Source organism: Phasianus colchicus, chromosome 6, assembly GCF_987193195.1.
Source record: "Phasianus colchicus chromosome 6, bPhaCol1.hap1.1, whole genome shotgun sequence".
In the NCBI taxonomy this organism is placed as follows: Eukaryota; Metazoa; Chordata; class Aves; order Galliformes; family Phasianidae; genus Phasianus; species Phasianus colchicus.
The window spans coordinates 2,677,340-2,703,935 of NC_143441.1; the positions used below are offsets into that span (position 1 = coordinate 2,677,340).

At 40.3% G+C, this 26,596-nt stretch overlaps 1 protein-coding gene across 5 annotated transcripts in view; it reads right to left on the bottom strand.

Moving 5' to 3' along the window:
• HECW1 (HECT, C2 and WW domain containing E3 ubiquitin protein ligase 1) overlaps positions 1 to 26,596 on the bottom strand; it is a 239,966-nt gene that overhangs the window by 166,547 nt on the left and 46,823 nt on the right. The window contains exon 2 of one of the 5 annotated variants that reach the window (XM_090142194.1): positions 12,664 to 12,721. The exons of the other annotated variants lie outside the window; for them this stretch is intronic. Coding sequence (XP_089998320.1) covers positions 12,664 to 12,690 — 27 coding nt within the window. The 5' untranslated portion in view covers positions 12,691 to 12,721. The remainder of the gene's footprint in view (positions 1 to 12,663; positions 12,722 to 26,596) is intronic. 5 annotated transcript variants of the gene reach the window in all.

Consider the following 26,596-nt stretch of genomic DNA (forward strand, 5'->3'; position numbering starts at 1 on the left):
TTCTCAGAGCTCCAAAGGAATAATTTAATACCATGACAGTGTTACAGGCTCCCACAAGTCTAATGAAAACCTTTTTCCTGCGCGGTATTACAGAGTGTACAGATGAAACTGCTGCTCTTGGGAGGAGTGAAATGAAGGAGGTTGCAAATGTTTCAAAGAGATGCATGCTGTAATAACATCAAAGAACATTTGTCTTAATATTGCACATCTATGGCACGCTGTATATCTATTTATGCCTATAATAAACACTAATCGGAAATCAAAGCCATTATACATCTGCAGTGGGTCAAATGGACATTAATAGGTAGTTCATTTTTCCATTTCCTGACCTTTGTGCATTTCCAGTCTATCTTTACTGCTATGTTAATGCATCCTCTTCCATTTAACTCTGCTTCAGTGATGTGCAAATCATTGTGAAAATCTGAATCAAAATGAAAGAGCTGGCCCCGAGGTCAGACTGGCAGGGTTCGATGCTGGCGTGTGGGATTGATTCTCCATGCAGGCATATTAGTCACTGCAGCAAGATCTGGCAGCACAGAGCCAGAGGTACTCTTAGCATCTACAGAATGCATCCAGTAACTACACCCAACAATGAAGAGCAGTCTACATTTCCTGAGAGCACTTAAGCAATCTCCTGGGCACAAGCCGATGGATGTGGAACTACAGGGCAATATAACTGAAGGCAGAAAACTGAAGTCCATAAAAAGGAAAAAAGTTAACAATGCTTTTTCTCTTCTCTTTCTGGAAGAAGCACGAAAGGAGTGCTGTTCAGTGAACTCAGGAAAGTGTGCTGAAAGGCACACACATTGCATTTCCAATTAAATGATTGTAAGAATTAAGTTTTTCACTGTATAAACAAACAAGCTCCTGTGTGAAAATAGCATTCCACTGTTTTTTGATAACTCTGAACTTCTACATTGTTAACTACTTCTGTCTCACTGGGAGCAATTAACAAGAGCATTCCACAAGTCTATACAGACAGAGTGATAACCCAGTCATAGTTCACTACAAAAAGCACTGGGAAGTTTCTGCAACAGAATGCAACAAAGAATAAAACTGATTTATTAATTTCTCTCAAATTGCTAGCATGAAAACAGTACTGTTAGCAAACTGGCACAGGAAGGAATGAGAAGCAGCCATCAGACTAATGCATTAGCAAAAAATGATCTGAAATTATTGCCAACATTTGTTAAAGACATATTTGGGTGCGCCACAACAGTCAGACATGCAGTATGGCCTCAATATAAAAACTCAAAGAGATAACTGCAAGGAAATAATAAAAGGGTCAATATGGTAACATTTTAAACCATGATAACACTGCACAGCATTACTGTTCGTTTCACACTACAAGACGAAAGAACATTAGAATCTTCTCACATGTTATTAGCAAATACTCTGAAGTCCACACTGCTAGCTTTTGCTGGTGCTTTATGACACACAGAACAGGAAATCTGTATTTTGGCTTGGTTTTAAATACCAGCAGAAGGCAGGGAAGTGCCACTACACTGCTAAAGGATAACACAGATGCAGCACAGGGACTGTCTCTCTCCAGGGGAGAGATGAAGCACTCACCTGGTAGGGGTACACAGTCCCTTCCTAACATCCCCGTGTCCATCAACTCCAGCTTCTCAGCCACAGCCCTAGCGACTGCAATGCCAAAGTCCAAACATCACCACTTCTCATCTTTTCAAACACAAGGACAGTACTTGTACACAATATTCACTTCAAGTAAAAACCACATGACCATCATTCAGTGCCAAGTAGTTTGTTTGATCCGCTATTTGAAGTGAAGAAGCACAGCCTCAGCAGAGAGTTGTCCAAAAGAGTCTGTGTGTTTCACAAGAGATGATCTTTTGAAGTCCAATCACTCTTCCCATCAGATCCAGCTGGATTTCACTGGTCTTCCAGGAACTCTGTTTACTCCAAAGGTCTTCGAAGAGGAAAGAGGTAAGAACAGGAGATGGCTCTCCTCTGCAGGCTGAAATTGCTGCTCTTCTATGAAATGAGCAACTGCTATTCATACTGAGGGTGCCAAGAAGCCCCAGCCACCCTGCTTCAGATTTCACACACAGTAACGACCACTTACCTGAGGGACTTTCCAAACTGGTGGCTGCATTTCTTCTACATCCTCCATGCAAAACACCACTGCCTCTAACAGCACTCACAGTGGCTCAGATTCCAATTGAACACCTAAGTCACTAATTTAGGGATGCAAGTTCCCAAGACTTTCTGCACAGGCAGAGGCAAGAGACAGGGCTCCTCCCAGAAAAGACTGAGACCAGGCAAGGCCTTCTCTAGGATGCAGCTCCACCTCTCTTTATCTGTTCAGAGTCCTGTGAGTGGTGGGATCCCAGGTTAAGTCAGATGGGACAGAATGTATTTGTATAAACATTTTGAATTCTATAATTTTATAAAGAAAGACATAAATGGGCAAAGCACTCTTGAGAGTGTCAGAGAATACATTTAGGTGAAACAGAAATCATTAGGCAGATTAAAAGCACATACTAAACTCTACTATCTGATCATTTAAGAATAGTTTGGCTTTCTAGACAACAATACAAAATCATTACAACCTAGATGGTACTTCTGGAGGAAGAAAAAAATGAACTAATAAAAAAAATTACTCAGCATACCACAAACACTGCTTGTACAGATCTCCTCAAAAATGTCATACCAGTAAATGTAGATGAGGTTTACAGGAAAAGCTGTGAGGAAGCATTGCAAAAATTTAGGAGAATATGAAGGAAGTGATACAGGGTAAATATGAGCTGTGGAAGGATATCCAGTAACATACCACATTTCCCAGAACTGTCAGCTACAATCATCTCTCTGCGTAGAACTGGGCCCACGTTTCCCAACCCCACAGAGTCCAAAGACTCTTCCGAAAACTTTTTGCTGAAAAAAGCCTTGACATCATGCGGTGTGTGAGTTCTAAAAATCCCAGCATTCCCCGACGAAAGGGCTACATACCTTCCACCCCAAGTGTTTACTAAGAAAAAAAAGCTTGTGTGATTTCTATACTGCATAGTGACTGCTTTAGAGAGAAGAAAAAAAAAAAGTCAAGCTAAGTCAAATGCATTATATCAATCCTAGGCTGAAAATATTGTTTGTAAAAGTGACACACACAAAAAAAAGGTAACAAAAAGCAACTAAACGCAGATATTGAAAGTTTGTAATACTGGTTAGCCCCCCTTCAGACACAAGCATGAATCTCAGCACACCAAAGGTTTGTGTAGGTACATACTGAAGAAGGATTTATCCTGCAAAGCTTACACCTACCATGTACTTTTTCTACCACTGACACTTCTCTCTCTGCCCAGTCTGCACAACACAAAGGGGTGGATCGATTCACGTGTCTCAAAGTATCCATCACTGCCATTAACTGCAAAATCCCTACATACATTTGAGCACTATTCCCTGCAAAAGGCCGAAGAACTTCCTTCCTCCTTCCCCTGACTCTTCGTTGCTAGCAAGGTCCCTGCTCCTCTATGCCATGTCCATAGATGACTATGTGTCTTTCTTGTATTCTTCTCTTTCTTCTTTTGTAATTCTCAAAGCATCTCTCCTCGCTCATTAATACTACTTTTTCTCTTTTTCTCACTCCTAGACAGGAAGGGACAGCGAATAAGGCACCAGGTGCTGCACAGCCATAAGACAGACATTGGTTTCCATGTGGAGACGATGAATACAAAAAACAGGAGGGATGGCAAGCAACTCTCTTCATTCATGGTTCTTTCCAGCTGACCATGGTTGCACACTCTCTGCACCACAGCAGCAAAGAGAGCATTTTAAATCTCAGTTCATTCATTGTCTCTACACTCTGTTATGCTTCTAACCCCCATCTTCATTTCTTTTTAAGAGGAAAGAATTTTGAAGCGTCAGCATATTAATCCCCTAAGGCAGAGAGGCAGGGCAGAGACAGGTAGGCCTGAGAAGGCTGCTGGGTATTAATGCCTCCATCAACCACTTCTTTGATCCACAGACAACAAGAAACCAGACACCAGCTTGCTGGGCACACCCTCAGCTCCGTGTTCCACCTTTCAATGGAGCCTGGAATATTCCCTGACATTTGGAAATTAATTGGCCACAGAGATCCCATGTTATGCTATCTCCAGACAGATGCAGAAATACCATCACTGAGTGTGCTTGATGTTGCTTCCAATGAAATTAAAGGCAAAACTCCCTCTGATGTCAGTGTGGAACAAGGCGACTTTGCAAAAGAAAGCAACGTCCAGATAGTTCTCAACAACTGCAGCAAACAGTTCCACAACCAGAAGGGCAGCACTACAACTGGATTATCAGAACTTCATGTTTTAACTAAAGCACTTTAAATGTTACCAAGCGTGCCACCACCTCTCTGTTGAAAAATGCCCTGAGCACACAGAGCAAAAAATTGCCTTTTAGGACCCAAAAGCAAATCCTGTGTCTGAGAGTGTTGTCCAAGTGCTTCTTGAACTCTGGCAAGCTTGGGACCACGGCCCCTGCTTTGGGGAGCCTTTTCTGCCTAATTTACTTGATGTTACAGGATTTTTAAAAACCAAAACTGTATCCAAGAGACATTTTTTGAGCCAATCAGGACTTTTAGTTTTGCACTGAAGAACTCTAAAGGAAAATACATGTATGCCTAGTAATTCCTCAGATCCAGTATTTTGTTCTTAAAAATAATCCTGATTCCATTAAAATCTTTTAGTATTACTGATAAACAAAGCAGAGTTTAAAGGGTGAGGTTTCTCTGCTTCTGGACAGGTGGAATTAGCCTAGATATTTATTTCCAAGCCAGATTCCTACTTAGTGATTCAACTCAATTGAAGGTTGCTTATGTTTTGATTGTATAAATCATAATAAATTGTTATTGTAACTGTATTCATGAGAAATTAAAGAAATGCAAATGATCCCTAAAGGAAGTAAGTCATTCTAGTATTAGAGTCTCTAGCCTGAGAACAAGAGTCAAATATTACAAAGAGAAAATGTGAGGTCGTCATAAAGGGCTCAAAAATTTCTTATATGAGCGAACAGCAGCTGTGTTCAGGGACCCTGCTTTCCTCCAACTCACTACAAGACAGCCCCTAACTACATGCCAGCCACTGCCATCACCAAGAGAAACTGGGCATGCACTATGAGAAGGTGGAAGGGCTGCCATGAGGTTGAGTTCTGAACTTCAGCCACCCTTACTCTGCTGCTGGTACACCTCTAATACAGTGATCAGATATTAATGTGCTGCATCACAAAATCTTGTGTATGGGCAAATGTCTGTTCACGTTATTGTGGCAGGTTCTAATTTGATTTTTCTTTTTACTCTAATTCAAATGGTTCGTGGTCTTGTGTTCTTACAATCTCAGGAGAGTTTTCAGACAAGAAGAACGTTGGGGATAGAGACCAAAAAAAGTCATATTACACTCACAGACGAAAGCACGTGAATGTTCCTGAAAAAGGTTCAAGCCATATCTTCATTTCACTTCAGTGAGGACCCTTAGCTAGAGCTAACAGCACTTTTCAAGCCATTTGTTCCTAGAAGAATTACAGTAAGACTGCACTCTTAAAAGTAAGTAAATGAAAGTTTTTTAATTTACTTTTTCTAATAACAACCTCTCCATCAACGAAGTGCTGTAAATCCACTGAGGATTAGCTTCCAGTGCAATGCAATGATGGCTAGATTTTGAATAGCATTCATAAAAACCTGTGGAATTAGGCAAATTGGAAAACTGTTCAGCTCTGCAGGTCATAAACTTGAGTTCTGAAAGAAAGACTGACAATCACACAGCCTGTTATAGCAGTCACACTAATAATCACATCTCACTGAATTTCTTGCTGTAGGACCCAGTTCCATTCTGATCAGGACCATGAAAATTGTCCAATTCTTTGCAAAAATCAATTGAGAGATGTTTGGTCTCTGGCTAGTCCATTAAAATTAATAGCATTTCCTGTCCTACAGGGTACTTATTCAACATGAAAGTTCATATTTAACCTGGAATTGTAAAATTGGAATGTCAGAGAGGTTAAAATTTGGCTTTTGAACAGGTAAGCAGTTCTCAAAGACTGCAAGAATTCATTTTTGTTGAAGACCTGTGAACAGAAAAGACACTAATTTAGGAAGTTTATCACTTGTAATACATTAGCTAATAGACTACATACTAAAGCTTCGAGTAGGTGTTCTCTCAATATTAGTGATAAGTAGATGACTACTTTGTTTTTCTAACCTCTAACTAGAAGGATTGTTTGTATTGAAGACAGTTGGATCTCATTGGGAGAGCATTCACAGAAACAAAAATAAAGCAACAGCAAAATTATTGAAACTATTTTCCTGCAGCACTGTAATCTCATCACCACCAAATCTCTTCCAAAATCCCATCATTTTCCTGTCCATTTCTCTGCAAAAAAAAAAAAAACCAACACCTCAAGCAAGATCCAGATAACCCCAACAGCTGGAATAGGTGGCAGGAGGGCTCTGCCTGCCTTCCCCTGCCCAACATGGTTCTATTGTGTCTCCCCAGCCAATGAGACTTTGAAGAAACTCAATTATCTCCCAGACTGCTACTCCTCTCTCTTCTGCTTGAAATTAGCCAGCGGCTTCAGAAGTAATTAGTTATGGGAGTGACAGACAGACAGAAAGTGCAGTCATAGGAGTCTTATCAGCCTGGGAAACCAGGCTATACAAATTGTAGTCAGCCTCACCAGTTTAACTGATTACTCACACAAGGGAATTTACTCATGTGTGCATGTCTGCAGAAATAGTTGTTGGGGTTGCTTACAAGCATTAATGAAAATACAGCAGAAGCCAAATCAAAGTGACTTTGTAGGGGCAGGATTCGACCTAAAATCTAACATAGCACTACATCCTTTCCACATAGAGTCCGATAAACTTTAAGTACAAAAGAAATGAAGCACATACATATGATAAAATTCCAGCCTTCTAGTAAATCTGTTGTGATTTTTTTTTATCCCATGATAAAGGGGGCATCAAGCATGCAATCTTTCTTCAAGAAGTAAAGAAATACACAGAAATGAAAACTTAGTGTCATGAAGAATGAACTCATTTAAATTACAAGGTAAAAAAAAGAATAATCTCACTTTTCATTTTTAAAATCCCAATTCAGTTCTAGAATATACTTACATAAGAGTCAGAGATTATGTATTTGACAAAGCCTTCTCTGTGCATCGTAGAATAATGTTTTTCAATATGCAACAAGTGCTGTAAATCGTTTAAATTCAAGCAAATTCAACATTCATTGATTTTAGTTAGTTCTGTCACATAGAATCTCACAAACTAATGGAGGTTTTCAGATGGTTTTTCTGTTGGCTTTGAAGAGACTGACCACATCTTGAGAAAAGACTTCAATTCATAATCAAAATACTTGCACACATCAAAAAAACAACACTAGGGTATGTCACACAAGGCAAAGCTGCAAAATACTATGGATGCAATGAAGTATCCACTTTGGAAATTCTGAATGTAAGTCAAGAGCATATTTACCTTTAACAAAAACAAAACCAACCCACAATTATAAAGCCTTTTATTTCAGATTTTTAGAAGGCCCACAAGCTTCCAGGAAACAACAGCTGATACAACACGGGGTTTTAAGGCAGCATCACAACTTCAGAGACACAGCTCATGGCTTACCCCTGATGCTGTCAGGGTACTGTCCTGTGATACAGACAGCAGCTCATACACATGGCCATGGGTCCACATCAGATATTTCAGTTGTTCTGCACAGAAACATTCCCTGGATGTTTCAGACTTTGCATTAGAGCCTGACCCAGTAAGCTGTTCAAGAGACTTTTCTATTCCACAATATATGAGGTCAGAAAGCCCTGCATCTTCACAGCCCTCCAGCTGAGTAATGTAATGAAAAGAATGGCAAGCTTATCACCACATTTCACTGCAAGTACTCCCCTTCTAATCATTCAAATGCTAGTGATGTTTGATTGAGCTATTTTTTAATCCATGTCTTGCTGTCTGCAGGTGCCCCTCATTCCCCCTTGCAAGGCTGGCAGATAATAAACAAATAAGAGAGGATCCTTCCTTCAATTAAACTGATACTGGAAATAGAGCTTGACATAAACAGGAAGAGGGAATTGTGCCAGAAATTAATCTATTTCTTAATTTTTTCCATTAAAACACACCTCTCATCCTAGCCAATATTTATGCTACTCTAATTAAAGACTTCAGGAAAGCAAGGGCTCAAGCTCCCCACCCACCTCTCCTCATCCCACCTGCGGTTTTGTCCAGCTGCTGCCTCTGCCTGTACCCTACTTCCCAGCTGAGGGCCTGGAAGAAAGCCTAGTGCTTTCCTTCACATGTGCAGGTTGCTAAATTTGCTAAATCTTCTGCTAAATCTTTGGATTTTGGTGGATCTGCTAGCTCTTATTCCCATCAGACAAAGTTATGGAAGAGATGCAGAACTTGAAATGTGCACCCTATTGGTTATCGTTAGCAAAAAGCATGTATATCTTACAGTATAAAATAAAGCCTTTGCAAAATGTCTTAATTTTGATACACGAGAAGGCTTATGGCATGAAAATAGCTTTCAGGTATGGCTTCCCTACATCTGCTTTTTTATAATAAAGATTCATACAACCGATGTTGGCTTTTTAATTTTTTTTTGCTTAAGAACTACGCTGCAGAAGAACATTTTGAAGAGTTTCTCCATATTGAGAACCACAGGGAGCAATTCTACACCAACAGTGTTTCACCTAGGAATACTAATATATCTTTTTACCACAGCTAACTTATCTGATTAAAAGCAGGATCTCCCCATGTTTTTGTTTCTAATTTTAATAAACCATTGCTTTGCATTTTAATAAAAACAAAACACTACAAAAAGGGACCAAATAGACTGAATATAATGTAAAGTGCGTACAAAAGTTTATTTTTCTAAGAAATGTATCAGTGTAAACTTTCTTCCTTAATGAAGAATTAAGTTCAAATGAAAATGTTAACACGCTGTTCTTTGTATCATTTAGAGAAAACCTTTTCTAAAAACAATATCTTGCATGGGCGAGTGCCAGCCACCATCTATGAGAGTACCAGCTTCTGTCCAAGACATTATTTGGCTTGTGCCACTGCAATTTTTCTGTTGCATTTTCACTTCAGTCTTCCATAGCCCGTGTTGAGATTTGGGTGCTTAGTCTGGGCCACAGACTGACTTCTCTGTACCACTTACATGGTTAGGGGAGAGAAAAGAGTGCTCTGCAATACCAAGAGGAGCATAACTGTGCTCTGCTGACTGCGTACATTGGGAAGCTAACATAAGGAACTAAATCAAGTGCTTGAACACAGACCTGTGATAATGCTTGGGCCCTACTAGAGGTTTGGAATGGTCCTGCACCTGGCAAGTCTTCAAACTGCTAACAAATATTGGCATTTAGCTCAATTATCTACAGGCAACACAATCAAGGGCTCATCCATAAGGTCAAGTATATATCCGTGCAGGTACGTGCTGCTCACTGCTATAGACCACACTGAGCATTAGTTTTAGTTTCCCTGAATTAGTCCATGCTCAGATAGAGGAAACAAAATTTTCTTCACAGTAATGACAAGAAAGAAGAGAAAGTTTGGTTCAACGTGTTTTCCATGCAGGGCAAAAGAACAGAGGAGGGAGGACAGGGAACTGGGGAATGACTCTTCCATTTTTGTTTCTAGAGATTTTTTTTCCCCTCTAGACATAGGGGAGATTGGTAGAAACTGGGACAAAGCTGCAGATTCAGTTAAACTTCCACAAAATTCTGTGATGTGTCTAACATACAGCCAGACCTTTGTGACAAATGCCTGTGGGCTGCATCACTCAGACAAGGCTGAGTACAGCTGTCCTCAGACTGGGCACAGGAGAGAGAAAGCACCACAATCAGCTGAATGTGCTGTAGCAAGTAGTCAAACTGTTCTCTTCCTGTCGTGACTTCATGCAATGTCTTCAGCTACCTACTTCCAGCAGGGTTCTTGGTAGGGGGTGTCTAACAAAATCCCCAGGATTTCCTTTGTGCTGCCCACAGCGTAAGGGCCCACATTTGTTATATATGTAAGTAGCAGTGAGCGCTGCACTTCTTCAAAACTTAGGAAAGCTCATCACTGCAGATGAACTTCAAAACACTGCAGCATAGATCCTTCTGGTGCCCAAGCAAGAAAAACATTTTGCTCTTACAATTTTCGAAGGTATAATGCAATCTGTTTTATTAACAGAACTTTTTTTTTAATCCTTTCTGCTACTAAGGGTGTCCTTCAATTGTATCTTTGTGCAATATGGAGATGACTTGCTGCAATGTCCACCTCTTGAGAGGAGATAAAGCTCCAGGATGGAATATGGTGGATAATCCACGTTAGCTCCCTAAGCAATGTGACCTGTGATCTTAGCTGTTAGCAAACCACCAGGGGAGCTTGCTATGCTGACACTAAGAAAAAAAACAACACAGAGTATGGAGTGGAGTGAAAGCCCCATGGCTAAATCCGTGATCATCCTGCAGGGCTGGGGACTTGATGATACTGTCGGGGCTGATGATACTGATGATACTGTCGGGGCTGATGAACTACCCTTCTGCTGTCGCTCTGAGCTGGCCCAGAGCCAGCAGTTTTCCACCTTTCTGTCAAAAATATCTCATGTTCTCTGAGTAGACTTTCCAAAACAAAGTTATGTTTGGCTAGAATCACTAAAGCTCCACCTGAAACTAAGAAAATAGTATAAAAATGGCTTAAGAGAGAAGAAATGGGAGGGAAGATATAATTGCAAGACAGTGCTGACTTCTGGAATCATTCAGCAGGCTGAGCCTCTCTTCCACCCCCATTGGAATGCCAATTGGATAAGATTTGAACACCCAGTTATACAAAGTGCTTCTCTGGGAGACTTAGAATTCTCTATAGAGTTGTTCCATGATTTAATGCAGTTGCAGTCAGCCATATTATTCATGCTCTTGTTTAATCTCACATGCATTTATCACCAGCAATTCAGAAGAATCTCTAATGCCTTGCTTTAACAAACCACACTGTTGCCATGGGAGTCCTCGTTGGGCCCAGCCAAATTTCCTAGGAGTGATTATGAGAGCTCATCCAAATACTGCTAGGTGAATTGGGCAGTGTGCTGTTGGTGAACCCATAATGATGGCAGTTCATATATTGAATATGACCGGACTTAACAGTGCCACATTGGACATCACTCAGAATCAAAGCACAGCTACCCCTAACCCTTCTAATACGAGGACAAGATGGAATGCAAGGGGGTTCATCTTCTGCCAGACTTCTTTGCCCTTTTCAAACAACACTCTTTACTTAGGAAAGAACATGCCGTCCTACAACAAAATCTTCTCTTTCAGAGAGATATTTTATTTAAATTTTGGACAATGGCCAAATTGAAATCCTTTTTTCTTTTCTTTCTTTCTTTCTCCTTGGAGTAATGGAAAAAAAACTGCTAAATCCTCTGGATATGTACTTACACAACGCAGTAATTTCAAAATTCATAGTATTGGCACATGAAGTGTCAGGTGGCAAACAGTTTTCACAAGCTAGAACATTCCAGTATTACTTGTCACCAAAAGCAGTGTTCTTTCCATGACTGTCCAACACATCTTGAGATGTACAGCACATACTTCTGGGAGAACTTACATATACATGTGTACAATATCACTGAGCTTACAGCTATGGAGAGGTGAAAGGAGGAGTGCTGTTGAACAGTCTCACAAAATTCACAGCTGTTGTCATGTGGCTGCATGTATTTCCCCAGCAATAACAGTACTGCTTAAGTTGTACCGAGGCAGAACAGCCAGTGCCAGGCACTCTCAGTAGCTACTACATAGTGCAAAATTCAACGTAAGAAGGATACATCCTCATGAAAATGGAAGAATATAAGGACCTATTACATACATGGCAGTTCACAAAATTCCTATTCTTCACAGAATTAAGGTTATTTGGTGGATTAGTAACAAAGAAAAATGTAAAAACAAACACACAAACAAAAACCCCAGTAATAACAACATTTCAGTGACAGAAATAACACTCGATAAGCTTTAATGCACATTCTGGCCCTCCTTGATAATGCATGGCAATTTAGAGAACTAAGCTGTGCAGGAAGATGCATACAGCAGCAGTGTTTTATGCATGCAGATCATCTCACAGGTCCCCTAGAAGTGGTTAGTGACAGTCAGACATTCCTGCAGCTCACACATTAGTGTCTGCTGTGATGGCTGATTTGTGTCGTGATGACTCCGAATTAATTCATGGTCAAAAGCTGCAGCTTTCAGTAAATGCCTTGTGAAGGTGAGTGGTTGATGCATTCTGTGCTTTGCCTATGCATAAACACGTGCAACTGAAACGTTACAGTTGCCTGCTGCTCCCAGGACCTCCTTGCTAGGATCTTAAGACAATTACCATGTCTTGAGGGAATTATTGGGCAGGTCACGTTAAACACAAAACTAAAACAACACTGATATCAGATGGTTACTTAAGTTCGGAAACAAAACAGAAACAAAACAGAAACAAAAGGAAAGATCACTTCAAATGAAGCTTCGTTGGACATGTTATTGAAAAGATGCTCAAATTAGCTGAACTGCTTCATTTTATCGTAAATACGGACCAGGGGCAGCTGCAACGAGCTCTGAGCTTTGGCACATTCCATTATGAATGACAGTGAATTTATAATGGAATGGTATGGATGGGTTTTATAATCAGAAAAACACACTGACCTTAACACTACACAGGTGGAGCAGCATAATGACCCGCCAATTGTAAGCGCATCAATTCCTGGGGAAAAGTTCAATGAGGTTAACTCAGCATGTATCCCATAACCAACATAAGCGACATTTAAAAACATTGTTTTTCTACCCAAACTGTCTTTGCCAACATTTTATTAATTGACTTGATTCACCGTTCGGCACTGAGTATATCTTAACCACAGTAACAGCATACAGTATTATCCTTCAGTACACCAGGATGTTGTCATGCACTTCAACACCAAAATATACACGGTTAAAAAATCGGAACAGGATTAACTACAGTAAATTTTGCAGACTGTACAGGATTAGTCGTCATATTCATTTAACTCAAGAAGCATCTGAAAGAGAGCAAGCAGCAGCAGCCTGGGTGTAACAAACAACACCATCAGTGGATTTTCAGCTTCATCAGAAAATCTGCATGCTGAGGGAGCTTAGATAGGTGGCAGTCAACTTGTATTTCTGTTTCCCATCAATTCATTGATATTCTTCTATATCTGCAAAGGAAGTTAATTTTTATGTACTTAGCAGACACAGGATCCAACATAATTTTAGTAGTTCAAGATCAGACCACAAAATAGCAAGTGAACCTCTACTTCTCTAATTAACCTCAATTAGCACTTCAAAACCTCACATAGTACAAAACTGTACAGCAAGACGTGATGGAACAAGGAAACTCCAGTCTGAATCAGGGAAGCTAATCAGCAAGGACAGAAGGCTTTTGAAGCATGCAATAATACAAATTTTCAATATTAAAAAATGTGAAAGTAGTCCACAATTCACTCCAGGAGCATTTACAGTCTGTATTTTCAGTTAATTCTCTCTGCTCATCTTCTGTGACTGAGTACTCTGACATTTTACAGCTTAGTAGCTGCGCTAGCAGAGAAAGCTCCTCAGCAACAAGGTGGTCAAATACTCCATGTTTCAGGGAACCAAAGAACCAAATAGGCTGGAAAAGACCTTCAAGATCACTAGATCCAACCATCAACTTGACCTGCCAAGTCCCACCACAAACCATGTCCCTTAGCGCCACGTCCACGTCTCCTAAATACCTGCAGGGAACTCCACCACTGCCCTGGGCAGCCCATCCCAATGCTTGACCACCATACTCATGAAGAAATTCTTCCCAGTGTCCATTTAAACCTCGCCTGATACAAGCTGAGCACTGCCTTATCACATATCACATGAGAAGAAAGACTAGCACTCTATCACCCCACTCTAAAATTCATTCTCACCAACTGTTTCCAATGTGTACTCAACAACAGCTGTGAAGACAGAAAAACAGTCTTACAACAACACGATCAAAACCACTTAAGACTGTTAATTCAACAAAAGCATGAAAATGAACAAGACGATGAAAAGAGAAAGGAAAGGCAGGATACCTAGGTCTACTATTTGAAAACATTCTGTTCAAAAAAGGTTTATAAAATAAAACAGTGCCAATTAGATTTTTGAAATACATCATAGACATGAAATTAAACAAAGGAAAAGTGCATGTTGTGTTTTCATCTCCCTTTACTCTTCAAAAGACACTAAATCTCATGGACATAATCCATTTTATTTCCATACTTACAAACTACCTACAATTTGGTCACTTCTTTCGTTTAATGAAAAAGTGTATTTACATAGGATACAAGGGCTACTCTGAAAGTAATGCCTTCTATTTTTTTATGTTGGCCCCTTATGTCAGAGGCAGATGTTGGTGGTACGGCAGTAGGGGGTTGAACCCTCCTGCCAATACTCTGTTCCTCACTTTGTTGCTGTGTGACAGATGGCAGCAGAGGGGCAGCCTGACAAAATAGCATCTGACACAGAAGTGTGTGCGAAACAAAGGCATATCACTGAATTCATCGATGCAGAAAAAAATCACAGCCATCAATTTTCATGGACATTTGCCGAACATTTATGGAGACCAAAGAGAGTGAGGTCGTGGGCTGTGCATTTCAGCAGTGGCGACACCACCAGCAGATCACCTCTGCTGTTGCAGATTTTTACGAGCTCGGTATGAAGGCTCTTGCTCAACATTAGCAAAAATGCAGAGCTAATGGTGGTGACAATGTTGAAAAAAAATTATCTCAGCCAGGATAAAGATGCTGGAGGAACAGATACTGAAGAACAGAAGAGCTGTGCTGTGTGTGTGGCAGGACCCCTTGCAGTCTGAGCAACCATTCATTTCCTGGCTGAGAACAATGCAGATCTTCAACAAAGCCAGTCCTGCATCCTGAGAATAAGTAGTTTCTTCTGAGCTCTCTAAATGAGACGAGAGTAAAGTGACAAGTAGAAAGGAGAGTGCCCTAGGCGGCAGCTTTTCTAACCTATTTCTTCTGGGAACCCTGAAGAGTTCAAGTTCATTCAGTCAGTATTTATTCTCTCTCTCATCATTTCTGTTTTTTTTTTTTTTTTTTTTTCCCCCACCCCTTCCAACACCTCCTCCTTCATCACCAATCATTTAACAGTTAAGGTTGTTTGCTATCCAGCTCATACAAGCCCAGCTGTGCCTCAACACCATGCTCTCCCTCCAGGTTTATCTACTTTGCCTCTGCTTTTAGAGCATCTCCTTTTTTCCTCCTCCACTTCTTACTTCCTTCTGCCTTGTCCCTTTCTGCACAGAAGCTGTTTCTAGCAGCTGATGTTTGACTCTCACCCCTGCCTCTTAAGCTGTATCAGAGCAGCTTCTGGATGCTCTGCTCATCATCCAAGCTTATTAGCATCTTCTTTAACCAAGCCCTGCATGAAGTGGTCCTTAAGCTTACATCCCCCTCCTGCTACTTGGCATCTTTCTTCAACTGCCTACTCAAAAACATTTTTTTTAGGAAATGAAACTATAAAACCCTGATCATGGTGAAGTTGACATGCAACCAACTAACATCAGTATTTATTTTATACATGCACACAACTACCCATACACAACTATATTTCCACAGTATCCTTGTCCCTTTTATCCTCTGCTAGTATTTTCAGTATATTTCTATACTGGTTGCACTTAGCCTCTGAACTGCTTAGTGCCTTGGGGCAGCCAGTACAGTAATTAGCACAGGCAATCTGCAAACACAGTGTGCTGTACTGGTTAATAACCATGCAGTCTGTGCAGGAAAACCCATCCAAGGCCAAAAAATTATTTCACCAGCAGTCAACACTTTGTTGCTAGAGTCAGGGAGTGCTTGTGCTCAGCTCCCTGTGGACTGATCTGGCACTGCAGACAGAAACTCAAGCACTGAAACACCACAGTTACCACCATGTTACCAACAATATTAACAACTGTGTTAACAATAACAAAAAAAGTAGAAAGCTTTTTTTTTTCCATACAGATATAGATATGCTCTTCTGTTTCTCTGTTACTTGGTTTACCCCAGCCCCCAGCATCAGTTCCAATATGTCATTAATTAACAGTTGCCTGCTGCATGCTTTAAGCATAGTCTTTCCCTTGAAGGGATCAGAATGACAGTTAAGAGATCAGAGTGAGTTTTTCAAACTTCCTCAGATAGATGGATATTTGAAAGGTTATTCTATAAAGATCAAACAAAAAAAAAGGAAGTGGTACTTATGCTGGAAGTGTTTGTTCCTTCTGTCTCAACAAGTAAAAGCATGTAAAAAAAAACCACTATTATTTTTCAATTTCTCTACCTATTGCTATCTGAAGCCACTATTTTCACTCCTCTAGCTAGAGCAGGAAATACATGAAATCCCTTAGAATAAATGCTCAGTCCTGTGACTGCAAGTCAAATCTTAACAAATTATCATGCATAAATTAGCTAACTGTCTCACAAACCAGTACAAAAATCAGTCATTTTCAGTAGACAAAAAAAAAAAAAAAAAAAAAAGTAACATAATTAGGAAAAAGAATTAATACACTAATAGAGAATTTAAACTGCATGGAGATACCAGTCTCACCTCCATGCCAGAGAAGGTTATGGAACGGATAATCTCAGGACCCATCATGGACCAATTAAAGGTCAACCAGGGGATCAGGCCCAGTCAGCATGGGTTCATGAATGGTAGATCCTGTCTGACAAAGCTGGCTTTGTTCTATGACAAGGTGACCCGCTTAGTGGATGAAGGTAAGGCTGTCGATGTGGTCTACCTGGACTTCAGTAAAGCCTCTGACACTGTCCCCCACAGCATCCTTGTGGAGAAGCTGGCTGTCCACGGTTTGGATGAGTGTACCCTCTGCTGGGTGAAACACTGGCTGGATGGCCGGGCCCAAAGAGCTGTGGTCAGTGGAGTTAAATCCAGTTGGCAACCAGTCACAAGTGGTGTCCTCCAGGCTCCATACTGGGGCTGCTTCTATTTAACATCTTTATTAACAATCTTGATGAGGGATTGAGTGCACCCTCAGTAAGTTTGCAGACAACACCAAGCTGGGAGAAACTGTTGATCTACCAGAGGGGAGAAAGGCACTACAGAGGGACCTGGATAGACTGGATCGATGGGCCAAGGTTAACTGTGTGAGTTTCAATAGGGCCAAGTGTCAGGTCCTGCATTTTGGTCACAACAACCCCAGGCAACCCTGCAGGCTTGGGGAGGAGTGGCTGGGAAGCTGCCTGGTGGAAAGGGACCTTGGTGTACTGATGGACAGTCAGCTGAATGTAAGCCAGCAGTGTGCCCAGGTGGCCAAGAAGGCCAATGGCATCCTGGCTTGGATCAGGAATGGTGTGGTGAGCAGGACCAGGGAAGTCATCCTGCCCTGTACTCGGCACTGGTGAGGCCTCACCTCGAGTGCTGTGCTCAGCTTTGGGCACCTCAGTACAGAAAGGACATGGAGGTGCTGGAGCAGGTACAGAGAAGGGCAGCAAGGTTTGTGAAGGGCTTGGAGAATATGGCCTATGGGGAGAGGCTGAGGGAACTGGGGCTGTTTAGTCTGGGGAAAAGGAGGCTGAGGGGAGACCTTATTGCTCTCTTCAAATATCTGAAGGGTGATTGCAGAGCTGGTCTCTTCTCACTGGTGACAGGTGACAGGACGAGGGGAAATGGCCTCAAGTTGAGCCAGGGTAAGTTTAGGTTGGATATCAGGAAACACTTCTTTACAGAAAGGGCTGTTAAGCACTGAATAGACTCCCCAGGGAGGTGGTTGAGTCACCATCCCTGGATGTCTTTAAAAACTGTTTGGATGTGGTGCTCAGGGACCTGATTTAGCAGAGGGTTGTTAGAGTTAGGGTAATATGGGTAGGTTGTGGTTGGACTTGATGATCTTTAAGGTCTTTTTCAACCTGAGCAATTCTATGAGATAAAATTCAGTTGCCTGAAATTTGTCTCAAAATTAGTTACATCTGTTGCAGAAAGCACTCCAGCTTTCTCAAGCAGAGACAAAAGATCTGTACATATTAACATAAAACAAAACCTCCAATTGTTCCATATCACAAAAATTAATAAGGTAACAACAACCACATGGCATATTCAGGTGAGACCTTCCATCTGCTACTCTGTTAATCTACAACATTGCTCTCAATTTGCAACTCTGTCTTGGAAAGCATCAGATAGCTGTAACATCAAATAGCTGACATCACTCAAAATGCTGCTATCTTAGATTGTGGTTTAGAAGCAGATTCTGAACCGAGGCCATCCATGTAGCAAGGAGACATGTGTGGAACAAAGAACATGATTTCTGCCACCAACACAGTGAAATCTTGGAGACAGCCACCCACCAAGTGTTTGAGAGGAAGAAAAACTGAAGAGGAAACAGTATGTACTGTAGTAGTAAATCATGATCTCAGGACAAACTGAGCCCAACAGTCTGTCCAATTTTGTACAGATATTGTGATAAGAAGGAGTTTTAAAAAGGAGCAACAAAACCTGGATGATGGAAGCGTTCCATTTATTTGCCAAGCAGGTAGGACTGCAAGGAGGAGGCAGTGAAGATTTACTGAAGATGTGGCACACATTGCAGGTATGTTGGCAGTGAAGTCTGATCAACAGTGATGCTGAGCTCCTGTTGCGGAGGGGAAGATGGCAGGAATTGTGTCTACTGGTCATGAATTCCTCTGATGGTGTACATCTGCTGTGTGATATACTCTGCAGAAATGGGAGCCAGCAAAGCAAAAACAGGAGGGAGACAGAGTGAGAGATTATACCACTGACAAAATGCATTCTGTAGCCAGAGGATCCTTCCAGTTATGTTGTGAATAGATGCAAACTGAGGCTCATCAAGTCTAACAGAGGCCATTGCAACAAACAAAGTTCCAGGGAATGAAACACTGGACCACGAATGAGCTCCAGAAAGCCTCCTTTCCTACTGAACCAACTGCAACCAGTCTAGTTCCAACCTCATTTCCCTTCCCCAGAGGGATCCAGTTCTGAGAGAGAACAAAATCTATCTTGCTTTAGTGAGCTTCTAGAAAATGGGTCCCCGTGGCAACTTATCCTGCCTCCTCCAAATTTTGCCAGGCTACTCACCAAACTTTTTTGCTACATATATGACACGGTGGCTATGGACAATGAAAACTAAAGCAAGTTGGCATTATTGCAACAATAGGATAAGTCTAACTTAGGGTTGATGTGTTTCTTTATCCTCATCCTTAGGTATCCTCTTCTCATGCGTGGTGAAATAGGGCACATGCTACTTGTACCTAATATTTTCGTTAGCAATGACATTTTCTTTCTCTTTCTAAGGAAATTTCATGCTGATGGCGGGGCTCAGTGGTCCAACAACCAGGCACAAATACCCCTGCCTGTTGTGGGGCAGTTGCAAGAGCAGCAGCAGCCTGCCCCTTCTCAGAGCATTGCCACCAGGCCTCAGTGCTGGCCCTAAGAGAAAAGATTATGCTTGATGAGGCTGAAATGTGCACAACACATCTTGAGACAGATAATTTCTTGTCACTCCACTGGCTCCAATATCCTATAATTAACAACTGGTTGAAGGGCCTGGCCTCAAGTCTTCAGTCTCCCTCTGACAATCACGATTTTCCCAGTGATGTGGACACTTGGCAGTACACTGAATAAGTAGAAAAACAGTTTAACGCAGTCTGTCAGCCACTTGTGAAATGAAGTTGGATCTGAACTGCCATCCTAGAGGATCAGTGGAATACTAACGTCGGCAGATAGAATGCTTGCTAAATGGAGTTTACCACTGAACATGCTGTAAATATCATACACAAGGAAACCAGCTCATCTCCCAAAGAAACAAACATGAGCAAAGAACAAGTATTTGTATATCTTATCCTGATGCCTTTAAAACCCTGTATTTGCAAACTCAGTGTCAGGGTCTATCTAGAAGCATTCTTTTGCTAGAGTAGACAGTGGAGATGAGGGAAGAAAGATTTGAAAAAAACCAGCAAGACAGCTATGCATCAAACTACTACGTTATTTTGTACCAGTAGGTCTTTAAATCTATTAGACTTATAGCAGGAAAAGGTTCACGACAGAAAACTTTATTTAGTACTGCCTAAATGCCATTATTCCTCGCTGACTGCAACAAGCCACTAAAGCCTATGCCTGCAAAGCAGCATGTTTCAAGTGTAACAAATAGCTATTGTACATCTCTGGAGCTGGCAATCTTCTCAACTTATCTGATGAATTTTGACACAGGAACATCCAACTATCTATTACCAGCACCTGAAATATCTTCTCCCAATTGCTCAGTGCAATGACTACTATCTGCAAACTACAGCTTACATTTAATTGTCAAAAAAAGAGGAAAAAAGAAAGCAAGCCCAGCAATACCAAGCTTCTGCTCTAACTGATAAATGCTACACCCTTTGGCTCATTTCTAAACCACTGCAAATCTGCATTCTCCTAATCACTGATGAAGGCCCAGCTCTCCTATTATTTCAGTGGAATTAAAATGTGCTTCCATTTCATCCTATTTTCACTACAGATATAACAACAAGTCATAGTAGCAAACTGGCACTTCCTATGCCACAGAAATTAATTTATTACTGTATTAAGTGGTTGGGGTTTTTTTGGATAGTTCACTGCAAAACATGGAATTTATGGTAAAGATGTGATGTTTGGGGGCAGGATGCACTATATAAAAGGATTCTAAAAGCTCCAGGCCAGGCTATGATATGCTAGACTTTTATTTGCTTCCTTATAAACACACTGGAGAAAGTTAACACAATAGCATCTCACAGGACCATACTGAGAATCGTACCATTCACTTCTTCAAAGCAATATTCACAGACCAAGTTCCAAGTTGTTAATGGAAAACACAAAAAGGAAAAGACTGAAAAACTTCTTTCCTCCTTGGAAAAACAGAATATCTTGAATGAGAAGCATTACTTTTGGTCAGTGGTTGGCTTCAACTTGCTCTGAATAAATATCTTGGGTAGAGACCTCAGCAAGCTCCCTCTCGGGGACAAGTAAGTAACTGGTGCCAGCTCTGCAGTTATGAGGAAGCTCAGCATCTCAACAAGCTGATATTTCCTACATAAATAAAGCACAACGCCACAATGATTACGGAATCACTAATTTATGCAGCACTTCACTTTCACAGCATTTCAAGTTTACTATAGGTGAAAGAGATTTTCATCACTTTTATTTGGTATAAATAGGATAATGAACCAGACAGGAAGATAGGAGAAGACACCAGCAGACAGTTGATGCAGAGGAAAACAAGAGCTTATTTTCATGGAAACCTGGTCACTAGGAAAAAAGGGAACAATCCAGCAAGTCCTACCTAGACCATGAACCTCCCACTCTTTACCTTGCAATATTTTCTAATGGAAAGAGCAAGATGAAATACAATTTTTTAAAAAGGGTCACTTAGATAATTCCCATCCAAACAGGGTCAGATTGCGAATGTTTCATTTTCTTGAGGTATTTAACAAGGTCTTAAATACACAAATTGGGTGATAAAGTTACTTCCAATAGATTATGTCCTCTTATTTTTAATAAGACCTAGGAAGTAATAGTGTGAAATTTTTCTACTGCTAAAGTTGATAATAATTTGCTACTAACTTCTTATAGGGTTAACTGGCCCTGTTAATTACACCTTGCTTCCACACTAGTTTTGCCCTATAACAAGAACAGCAGACTAAATTTTAAAAAAGAAAAATCAAAGCCAAGTCTTAAAGCCATAATCATAACAGCCGTTGATTTTCTTTTTCTTTCAAAAATTGAAATTAAGTGACAAACCCTCTTAGACGAGTAGACCGATATTAGAGAAAGATATCTGTGAGAGAACGTTTCTGCCTCTGCTTTCTGTATTCCTGTTTCCCATCCTGGACTAAGAACAAGGGGCAAAGTCACAAAATTATTCGAGGATAAATAATATTTTCAAAACAAGTTACATAATTGACTATGATTTATCATCTTCTGTAACCCTGGGAATTTAAAGGACAGTCTTACCCCAAAACAATATGTAAGTACGTAATGAATTTATTTTTATTTTTATGAGGACGAACTGATTGATTTCCACTTGTCCTCTCTCTGCTTAAGATCACTTCTGTATCTGCTTAAGATCACTTCTGTATCTGCAGAGCTATCAAGAACCCTGTAAAAGCTTCTTATAAACACATAATTTGGTTTTGCAAATTAATAAAAGCATTTAAAAAATCTGATTTAAAAAAACCTTTCTGTATACTCAGTTTTGGGTTACATTAGAAGCTAAGGTAACAGGATCAGTATTCCATCTGATGCCAACATTTCATGCAGAATCACTTGATCCTATAGAACATTAACTACTTCACGATAAAAATCAAAGATCAGATTCAAAATTCTGATTTCTTTTTACTGACACCCTTGTTCTTAGTAAAACTCATGACATAAGATCACATCCTTGTTTTGATGTATGCTTCTGTTCTTTTGGTATACTTTTTACTGCATCAAATCATCTTTTTAAGACACTGTGTGCTCTTTCCAATTCTGACATTAAAAAGGTCTGAAAGTCTGTGGTGTGATTTAAAAGCATAGTTGGAATTGTCCTCCAAACATGGAAAATATAGTTTGGTCTCTGCCTTGTGCAACTGGTCTGAGTCCAAACACCAAACCTGTTAGAACCAAGGCAAGTTTTGTCCCTAGAGAACATGTCCCTGCCTCACCATGAGTGGTGGGGACAGACAGGACTGAGGGACTGAGCCTGTGCCCCGCGGATGCACACTGCAGGAGATGAACAACTCAGTCCTAATCCTTGCTCACCAAACAGCCTGGGATCCTGGGCAGCGGAAGATGCTAAGTATTGAAAGGGAAGCAATGCCCATGAGGTTTTAAAAACCAGAAGGCAGTGTTTTGCCCCGTTCCTCCAGCACTTCTCTTCAAGCCTGGCCATTTGAGATGACACAAGACATCAGGCATGCTTGTGGAATGCTGGGCAGCACATCAGGACCTCACCCCGGGGCCCAAAGTGGCTGGCAGCTGTTATGACTCTTAAAGCATAAGCAGTCATCCTGGGGGCTTTGAACAGAAGTGGCTGTCTCCTAGAAGTAGTTCATCTCATTTGCACAGCCCTTACTCATACAGCATGGAGTGGAGGAGGCTGAGATGAAGAGGTGCTTGGGGCATCTGTATCTATTCCCTGCTACGCAGTCCAGCCTGTTTCCTCACATTATACATGCACCAAATTTATGCTGATGTCAGCTCTACTTGCTGTACCAGCCTCTAATCTCCAACGTACATGTTTACCTGATGGGTGTGACTGTTGCAGCTACGTGGGGTTTTTGGCTGTTATAGCCAAACGTGTATTGCATTATTATAAATAGACCGAGAGCTAAATTCTGGAACTAGCTCATGCTGTTAATTCTAATTTAGTTTGGGCCCGATTCCAAATGGATGACTATGCATGCAAACATTCATCTGAATGTACAATTGGCTGTTATGAACACAAAATTATTTCTTGTGCTCGTGCATGCATAATTTACATGCACTAATTTAGATGCCAAAGTAATTCCCTAGCAGAATTCCAGCGATCAGATTTAACTTGAAGACTGCTGTTCAAAAAAAAAAAAAAAAACCAGAAAAAATCACAGTTGTGTTTTCTTCAGCCACACTAAAAGGAAGTAACTGAGAAATCACTGCTGTTCTTGTAACTAGAAAAACTTCACTATAAGCCTATCATTGTCAGCTCACCCTCACCCCAATCCCCCAGTTATTTTCCCCCATGCTGTTTAATTTCTATTTCCATATTGTGACATATGAGCACAGTCATCCATCAAAAACAGTCATCTCAAAATGAACGCAGCTAAGCAGTGTGCTTCCCATCAGGCATATTTAATTCTATGCTTAATGCATGAAAATCCAAAGTCCTCATGAACCAATAGTTCACAGTTTTGAAGTGAAATACCAAAGAAGTGAATCCAATGAACCATGAGTGGACTGTGAATCATAACCTAAGTCAATAAAAATGTTAGACAAATAATTGCTAATGAGCAAACAAAGTGGAATTATTTCTCTTCAGGTAATTTTCATGCTAAAGTGTTCTTGTTTTTGTTTTTTTTTTTTATGTTATTTCAATTTAAATGAATAAACATTGATAAAGCATTTATTTAGCAAGCTGCCTGGAATGTTACATTTTCTCCTAAGATCGTACAAAAACCATCAATAATCATTATCAAGTATGCAATTAGCAGAGGAATATCCCTCAAAACAGGACCAGTGTCAAGAAAGACAGTAATCTTTCCACAATCTCAGTCTTCACCTACCTGTTGCTGCACTAATTTCCCCTTTTTGGTCACCTTTGTTTGAATGGGGAAGGAGATATTTTTTAAGATAATTTTATGGGAATTCTGTGTCACAGAATGCATGAGGTCTGTTATATAAAGGCTCACTTCTACCTGTCTGAGCATTGGTTTCCCTAGCTTACAACTTTCTTAAGTCACATATTCAAGATGATAACTTTTATTTCAAAGACTGTTCATTCCATCCAGCAAATTTGTTCTTGACTATAATTCAGGTAGCAAAATATAACCTGGGACTTTGCCTGTGTCTATCACTGTCCTTCATTAGTACTCACTAGGATAAGAAACCACTTAGAAACATGCAGGCACCAATCCTATGCAACCAGCAGAGGTAGAAATGACCTTACCAAAACCAAAGACATAACTGATCCATTTCTACAAATTAAAGCATATACTAAGCTATATAGATAGAACTACAGAAAATGACACAATTACACACGTGCATGTGCATGGGAACTGTTGAGTCACAGCCTGAACCACTGATTGACCACCTGGGGAAAGGACCCAGTCAGCCCTGGGAGCACAGGTAAAGGCAGCTCAACTGTGCAACCAGAAGGGGCTGACCTGGCTGCAGCTCTCTTACACCTCACTGAAGGGCTGACTGCCCTGGGGAAGGCTCTCAGGTTGGAAATCCCTCCCTTAGGGAGTCCTTCCTGCCAGCCTAGATCTTCAGAGATGGGTGAGCACCTTTCCTTTTGTAATACCATTCCATCTGCACTGATCTTTCTGATTGTAGCACCATCCCATCTGTGCCAATCTTTCTAATGATAACAGCTTGTAATTTGAGAATACAACCAACATTATCTGTTAGTGTGTTACTTATGGGAACTGGGAGACATTGGGGCATTCTATGATTTTTGGATGTTGGAACATTTGCTCTGCATTTCATTCTTTTTAAGGAAAATAATAACTTAATATTATATTTATGGCAACTTAAATGATAAAACACTATATGTTGCATGAATTGAGTGAGTTTTTCCATCGCAGAACACTTCTGAGTATTTTACCTTGATTGATTGATACGTTTCACTACATCCAGCAGCTTTTCCAGCCCACATAATGTTTTTCATGTGAAAATACGATCCTTAAGTCTTATGCAGATTTCACAATGAAAAAGATTTTAGTAGTGAACAAGACTGTGCTGTAAATATTTAGCAAAAAAAACCAATGCTGTTTATTTTGTAGCACTTGGGGAGTTTCAGGTTGAGGGACTAAATATCAGAGTTAAAAGCTGTGATTAGATCTTGGTTATTTATTACAGTATTTGGTTTTCATTAAAAAAATAATAATAATAAAAAATAAAAATAAAAAAAATCAATCCTGCCATTATGGTGGGAAAACTTTCAGTTTTCAGAGCATCTAGACAAGGTCATTCCTAAAGGCCTTCCCAAAGTAAGAAGACAGATGTAATCAAGTCTTATTTCTGACAAATCTTACTGCTTTTTTCACAAGAATTTCTTGCCCCATGCTTTTGAAGCACTCAGGAAGGCCTAAAAAGAATAAAAAAAGACAAAAAAAAGAGACTAACATTTGAGTGAGGAGACCAGTGCATGGAGAACCATGCAGCAGCTTGTCTACTTCAGACATTAAATCAACTTTAAGAGTTTAAAGCAAACCTTAGTGCAATTTCACATATGATGAAGACTACCTCAAGGGCCTCATCTCATTGTTTGTTCTATTTTAGAAAAGGTTTGAAATACGTTTTCTAACTGGAAGTTTTAATCAAAGTATTACTCAGATCACACAGCCTGTTCACAGGGTTCTGTCTTCTGTAGTAAATGTATGATGACCTTTTCAACAAAACATCAAAGTTTAAGTTCAATATGCTTACTGTAAATTCTAATACATTAACAGACATCTTTGAGACCTGCTTGGCAAAGCATTTTTTGAAAAGATTACATGGCAAAATAACTTGGGAAAACAGACACAAGTGTATTTTCCTAAGTTACTGTTAAACAGCAGAATAGCCAGTTCTGAAATTCCAAACAGTATGGAAAGCACAGTTCAAATAATACATGTGGCTATAAGGCACGGCATACAGTGAAATTCAGTGGACAGCTTATTCACTATGCCACACCAGTTTTACTGCCATTTATAGAATCCAAGCAACAGTATTAGCTTGGCAGTGATGCAGTGAAATAGGGAATCAGATCCTTCACACTTCCATGCATTCCATTCTAGCAGAAGGTAAGATGAGCACCAATTTTTTTTACAAAGGCTAAAACTCCTTGTATTTTTTCCTCATAACACTTTGAATTACTCATTAATTTATTATGAATAGCTATAAGCAATGAAATTCT